Below are 6,900 nucleotides of genomic sequence, written 5' to 3' on the forward strand. Positions count from 1 at the left end.
TGGTTGTACAGATCAGGTATCCGGTTCTGATAACGGAGCTGTTTCTGTTAACAGACCTGTTTCAATTTCCCATATCCCCATTTAAAATGATGAAATTAAATTTTCAATTACATTTATTCACACAACGTAAAAAGGAGAAAAGTGGCTGAAAAAGAAAGCTGAAAATTCCCAAATTTACCATTCACCATTTAAAAAATTTTTAAATTTATTTTGTTAATAGAATTTATTGTTTTGCTTATTTTTATTCAATTACCATTTCAATTTGAATACAATTTCTCCATCATCCTGTTTTGATAGAGTATAATTACCAGTATTTAATTCTTTAATGTGTACATAATCAACTTCATCATAGCGTGCCGGGAGGTAAATTAAATACTTTTCCAATGTTAATTTTAGGGAATTGGTATTAAATTTACTAGGAACCTTAGACGCTCCATAGATTCTGAATTCCCTATTCCTATGAGAGCGTGGAAAGGGAGCTTCTTCTTCTGCTTTATTCCATTCAAATAATTCGCTGTTGTTTGAACCGCGATGTCATCGGCGAGGAATTGAATGTCCTCAGCAAGAGGAGTAATAAGAGGAAGATTAACTTCGGTGAAGTTAATCTCCTCTCCCTTGGTAGCCTCGTTTGATGGGTTCATCCTGATTATTTGATGTGTGTGTGTGTGTGTGTGTGCGTGTGTGTGCGTGTGTGTGCGTGTGTGTGTGTGTGCGTGTGTGTGTGTGTGTGTGTGTGTGTGTGTGTGTGTGTGTGTTTTTTTTTTTATTCGGAGGAACTAGATCTAATACTAAATATAATAAATATAACGTAACATTAGGCACTAGAATATAGAAAAAAGGTTAGAAAGAAAACTGTCAAGGAAATTCTCGTGGTACTGCCGTGAGGTATTGCTTCACGAGACCTTGACGGGAGCTCACTCCCCTCCGTTACGCCTTCCGGTACGTTCCCTTTCGAGAGTTCGTAGTGCGGTGGTCACTTTTTCTGCATAGCTGCATACCGCTGACCAGTATTCCTCCTTATCCAGCATACGGTTCACAATAGAGTCCGTCGTGACTCTACATCCTATCGCTTCTTCGAGCTCTCGTCTCTCACTAGCAAAGCGCCGACAGCACACTAGGATGTGTTCCGCCGTTTCTTCAGCTTCGGGATAGCAATATAGGCACATCGGGTCGCTGTCGTGTCCAAATCTACATAGGTAGCTGCGGAAGCAGCCGTGCCCACTCAGGATCTGCGTCAGATGATAGTTGACGAATCCGAAATTTCTGCTGACCCATTTGCCTATGTTTGGGATCAGAGCATGGGTCCAGCGGCCCTTACTAGATGTGTCCCACTTATCTTGCCATTTCCTTAGGCACTCTGTCTTAAAATTGGTCGACATGTAGTGAACATCCTCCATCTGGTTAGCCCTCTTGTGATTGTAGCTGTGAGTCCTCTCTAACGCCAGAGTATCCAACGGCATCATGCCAGCTATCACTAAAGCGGCGTCATCCGATATGGTCCTGAAGCCACTGCAGACTCGCAGCGCGCAGAGTCGATAGGTCGTCTGCATCTTCCGCCTATACGCCTTCACCTCCATTGCTTGCACCCATACTGGAGCGCCATAGAGCATTGTTGCTCTAACCACATTTTGTAGCAATAGTCTCCGACCTTGCTTAGGGCCGCGCGTATTTAGCATTATTCGACTCAATGCCTGCCCTACGACAGCAGCTCTCTTACCAGCATAGTCCAGGTGTTCGCGGAAGCTGAGCCGCGTGTCGATTAGGACGCCTAAGTATTTAATGGCTCGGCTCGACACTATTGAGGTCCGACCAAGGTTAATGTGAGCCACTTCGACGATCTTTCGGCTACTTATCAGGACCGCTTCAGTCTTGTGATCGGCCAATTGCAGCCCCACTGTCGCAAGCCAGTCTTTGACAGTGGCAACCGCTGCACTACAAAGTAGCTCAGCGTCGCCTAGTTGTTTCGCTGTCACCACTAGGGCCACATCGTCTGCAAAGCCGACAATGGTTGCAGACTCTGGAACGTCGAGCCGCAATATGTCATCGTACATGATGTTCCATAGTAGCGGGGCCAACACTGATCCTTGCGGTACTCCTCCAGTGATGTTGAACGATTTGGTTCCGTTATCCGTTCTATATCTCAGAATGCGTTTCCTGAAGTAGTCCTCAATTATTTCCATTAGGTAGCTCGGGGTGTTGAACCGCCTTAAGGCGCCTATAATGCAGCTCCAGTTTGCAGAATTAAAGGCGTTCTTGACGTCCAGAGTCATGACTATGCAGTACTCCTTTGCACCACCACGCCATCTTCTGCCTGCTATGGCTCTCCTTGCTATGTCCGTTACTTGTGAGATAGCGTCTACGGTTGAGTGATGCTTTCTGAAACCATATTGCATGGGTGACAGATCTCCTGCTTGTCGGACAGACTCCTCTAGCCTATGGCTCACCAGCCTCTCCAATATTTTGCCTGCTGTATCAAGCAGACAAATCGGTCGGTAGGACGACGGCGAATCAAGTGGCTTGTTCGGCTTTGGGATCAGCACCAGATTCTGCAGTTTCCATGGGCGGGGAAAGACACCTTGCCTCATACATTGTCCAAAAACTTCTGTAAAGCACTGCGGCTGGAGCCTGATCGCCATCTTCAGCGCGCGATTTGGGATCGCGTCCGGCCCAGGTGACTTGGAGTCCTTGATTCTTGCCGCTGCCAGCAGTACTTCCTCTACCGTAACCTCTGGGACATCCGTATAGAGCCGGTGCTCTACGTGATCTTCCACTGTTGGAACAGTGAATGAGCCCGTGAACAGAGCATCCACTATGCCATTTAGGACGCCCTCCTCTCTAGGCACTGCACAGGTATTGGGCTTGAGTTTTTTAAGCACCACTTTGTATGCCATTCCCCAGATGTCTCGGTCGGCTTCGTCGCAAAGTTCTAGGAATTTCTCCTTCTTGCTGCTCAAGATGGACTTCTTCAGCAGCCTGCGATTAAGCGCGTACTCCAGCCTTCTTGCCTCAAAATCAGCACTGCCTCGTGAACGTTGCAGGATCCTTCGCGATCTTATACATCGCCTTCTTATGTCTGCGATCTGCTGGTTCCACCAGTATACTGGTACGTGGTGTCTTTTGCACGATCTTCGCACCGCCATGCTAGCGTCGCAGGCATCTGTGATTGAACGCATGAGCAGCTCGGCGCTTACCTCTGCGTTGTCACTCCAGTTGGGAACTGCAAAGGATCCAGCGAAAGCTTCCGGGTCCAGGGTGTCAACTTTGTAAGCCTTTCCGCTCTGTAATCCATTTGCTCGCGGTGACTCGGTATGGTCCAAATCTATCGTGATCGCCCTATGATCACTCGCTGTGTAGACATTGCTAATGGCCCATTTCGCTGATCTAGCAATTGGATAGCTAACGAATGCTAGATCTATAACCGATCCAGTGCCAGCTCTGGTGAAAGTGTGTTCGTTGCCATGGTTCATGAGGGCCAGGTCTAATGTGGCAAGGGCTTCCAGCACTGTTTGTCCTCGGGCGTTTGTCCGGCTGCTACCCCATTCCTCCGCCCAGGCATTGAAGTCACCGGCGATGATCACCTGTGGCTTTCCCCTTACATCGAGTGCTATCTCCTCCATGACGGATGCGAATTCTGAGATGGTGAGACTGGGAGCCAGATAACAGCTGTATAGCCACTGGTTCCCCCATCTAGCCCGCACGAACCCACGCGATGAGCGCACATCAGTAAGCTGGGGCTGTTCCAGGCCACATACCCATATTGACGCCTTTCCTTCCGTGTCTTCGACGTACTTTGGACTCTGAATTCTCTTATATGGTTCGCTCAGCAAAGCAGCATCCACCTTTAACTCTCTAACCGTCTGCTTCAGTAGCTCTTGGGCCGCCAAGCAGTGGTTTAAGTTGAGCTGCAGGAGCCTTTGAGTCATTTTGGCCCCTGCGTGACCCCGCTGACCCCTTTGAGAGGGCAGTGACTGCTTCCTGCGTGATGTCTGGTATCCTCTTTGCCCGCATCTGCACAGATGAAGCATTTAGCAGCATTTTTGCAAAGCGCCGCTTTATGGCCAGCTGCACCGCATCTTAGGCAGCACCCAGAGCGGTCGATCGTGCTCTTGCAAAACTTAGCAATATGTCCAAACTCCAGGCATTTGTAGCACCTCTTTTTTTCTGGCCTCTCAGACCTCTCTCTCTCACTCTACAGCTTGTCCAGCCTATCCGGATTTTTCCATTCTGTAGAATAGATGATGCAGCCTCCTTCGGCATACTAACAATTGCCAGCTGCATACCATCAAAACCTGGCCTAAGTGCTTTGATGGCACTTAGCTCCAGATTCGCTTGGCTGAGTTTTTCACAGGCTACCAGCACGTCTTCTTTAGAAACCAGGCAGTCTATATCTCTGATCTCTAGGATGGTTTCCTGAGTTAGAGCTCTCACTTTGGCTTTCAAACCGAGCGCTTCGCTTAATTCATCCTTCATTTTTAGCATAGAAGGCTTGGAGTTCATCCCCATTTCCAAAATCAGTCCGTCGCCGGCAGTTTTTCTTACCCGCCTTACTTGCTCACCGACGCTCTGTAGCTTGCTATCGTTGCTACGCGTCACCAATTTGAGCACTTCACTATAGGATATACCATCCGTGGGTTGGATAATAATGGCGTCCGGCCTTCTGCGTCTTCTCGGTGGCTTATTTGTGGTGTTGCGCCCTTCAGTATCCTGACGCACGCTTTCCTTCTCTGCTTTATTCTTAACCGTAGGATAAATACGCTGCTTGGATATGGGCTTCGTGGACGAAACAGTTTTGCGCTTGTCTTCAACCGTGGTCACCGCATTACTCGGCGAGGTCTGCGTCGACGAGCTACGTACGCTATTGAAGACTTCATCCAGTGTCTTTGCGGTCACCTGCTCCACTGTCTCTACAGCCGACATCTTTAGACTAGCTGCCATCTCAATTTGCACGGTTTTGATTCGTGCGAACGTATTCTTGTTTATTTGTGTGACGTGTCGCACTTCTCTGGGCGTAAATGTCTTAATCAGCCCATCGATCAACTCGCCCAGCTCTTCTACCGCCTCTTGAAGGCTTCTATGGATCTTAATCTTTTTTGGCACCGCTTCAGATGAGACACCAGGACTCCGATCCTCCCGGGCTCTTTTGGGCGTTGCCGCTTCTTCGCCTGCATCAAAGCTAAACACAAGCTCATCCACCTTTGGGGGCGCAGATGCAGGCCCTCCGCTCTGGGGCGATCTTGCGACTCTTGGAAGCTTGAGGAACTTTGCCAGCAGCTCAGCTTCCGCCTCACTCGTCTCAATATTGCTCATGACGAGCAATATCGGTCACTAACCAATCTGCTATACTCAATGTAATATAATAACGCTCTACCAAGCAGTCCAACGTTGGCCGAGAATTTCCTACGACTTTAGTCGGAGGAGGTTATACCGCCCCGACTCGGTCACCAGGGCCTCTGTTTTTTGAGCGCCGTTACACGGCAGAGGTTGGTAATTGGTCAGTTCCACGACCTTTAGCTCACGATTCTGCTATGGCAGGCGCTAAAATTAAGTATGAACCTTCGGCTATGCAGCACTTTCTGTAGCTCCTGAAAGTATGCCGCGTTTCTTTACTCCTTTTGGTTCGTGTCACTGCTATGGGTCATATATGCAGTGGTTTGTCTCTTTGCTGTGCTCACCACTCAGCTGTTTGACTTGGCTCCACCGGTTGCAATCCGCAATCGCTGACCAACACTGCCACGAGCTGATCGTCTGACAGCTGACAGAGTGTGACGAGATTGCAAAAATGCAAAGTGCAGTGAAAGTGGAAGCAACAAAAAAGAGAGATTCGCCAGAAAAGGACAGTGAGTGACTGACTTACTCACTGAGCGAGAGATGGTATATCTCTGCCCCTCTCCGACCCAAACCCACGGGCGACGCTTGGGCCGCCGAAATAAAAACACCAAAACTCCGGCCGCCTGGACTCGAGCGGCAGAAGTATGATGCAGAGTGAGTGACTCTACTTGCCGAGAAGCGTTTGATACAATTTCTTTTTTTGCAGGCTGTGCTTACTGCTTAAACGACTCGGTGCACTATCGGCGAAACAAAAACGCGTCCGCGCACTTGCACACTTGACACTTCTTCCTGTGTGTGTGTGTGTGCGTGTGTGTGTGTGTGTGTGTTTTTTTTTCGTAGTATAGGTTAGAAAGGGTTTACAGAGTGGAGTTATAGGAAATTATATCTAGAGAAAAGGAAGAAGAAAACAGAGTTAGCGGAGCCTGGCTCTTGTGGGACGGCCGCGAAGCAATGCTTCACAAGGGCGTCGGCGCCACTTACTCCCTCGTTCTTTGTCTTGCCTTCTCGGCCCTCCTTTGCTCGTTCATGACCGCAGCCACAAATTGGCTGATCAGTGTCCAGTTAGTGGACGATACCAGCATCAGCGGAACCAATGTCGACACAGTTAACCTCTCACCAATTGCATCTGCCAGTTCTTGTCTGAGGGTTGCGTATCTACCGCACTGGAAAATTACGTGCTCGGCGTCCTCCACCGCAGTCGGGAAACAGGCGGGGCACTCTTCGGCTGTGTCGTGTCCGAACCGGAACAAGTAGCTCCTGAAGCAGCCGTGGCCACTGATGACCTGGGTCAAGTGAAAGTTCAACTGACCGTGACTCCTTGTCGTCCATTCCTTAATGAGAGGGATAAGCCGGTGAGTCCACCGCCCTTTGGACGCCTCGTTCCACCGGGTCTGCCACCTTTCGAGGCATTCCCTCTGTGCCCTTTGTTTAATGGATCTTTTCTCGGCGTTGGGTAAGGAGCCAGTCTGGAGTTGCCGGAAGACACTTACTCTCTCCTGACCATTTCCTCAAAGGGGTATGCCGGCAATGACATGTGCAGCCTCGTCGGAAACGGTCCTGAAACCGCTTATG

General features: G+C 49.2%; 1 protein-coding gene across 1 annotated transcript; it reads right to left on the reverse strand.

Annotated features, from left to right (window-relative positions):
* Window positions 1-4,074: 4,074 nt before the first annotated feature.
* LOC132797561 (uncharacterized) lies at window positions 4,075-6,107 on the reverse strand. Its single transcript, XM_060809317.1, has one exon. The coding sequence runs from the start codon at window positions 5,305-5,307 to the stop codon at window positions 4,075-4,077; it is 1,233 nt and encodes a 410-aa protein (XP_060665300.1). The 5' UTR covers window positions 5,308-6,107.
* Window positions 6,108-6,900: the final 793 nt, after the last annotated feature.

The sequence above is a fragment of the Drosophila nasuta genome, unplaced genomic scaffold (genome assembly GCF_023558535.2).
Source record: "Drosophila nasuta strain 15112-1781.00 unplaced genomic scaffold, ASM2355853v1 ctg14_pilon, whole genome shotgun sequence".
Taxonomy (NCBI): domain Eukaryota; kingdom Metazoa; phylum Arthropoda; class Insecta; order Diptera; family Drosophilidae; genus Drosophila; species Drosophila nasuta.

What these genes read in the sequence shown, in the direction of transcription:
- LOC132797561 (XM_060809317.1), bottom strand. Translation starts at nt 5,307, where the DNA reads ATGAGCAATATTGAGACGAGTGAGGCGGAAGCTGAGCTGCTGGCAAAG.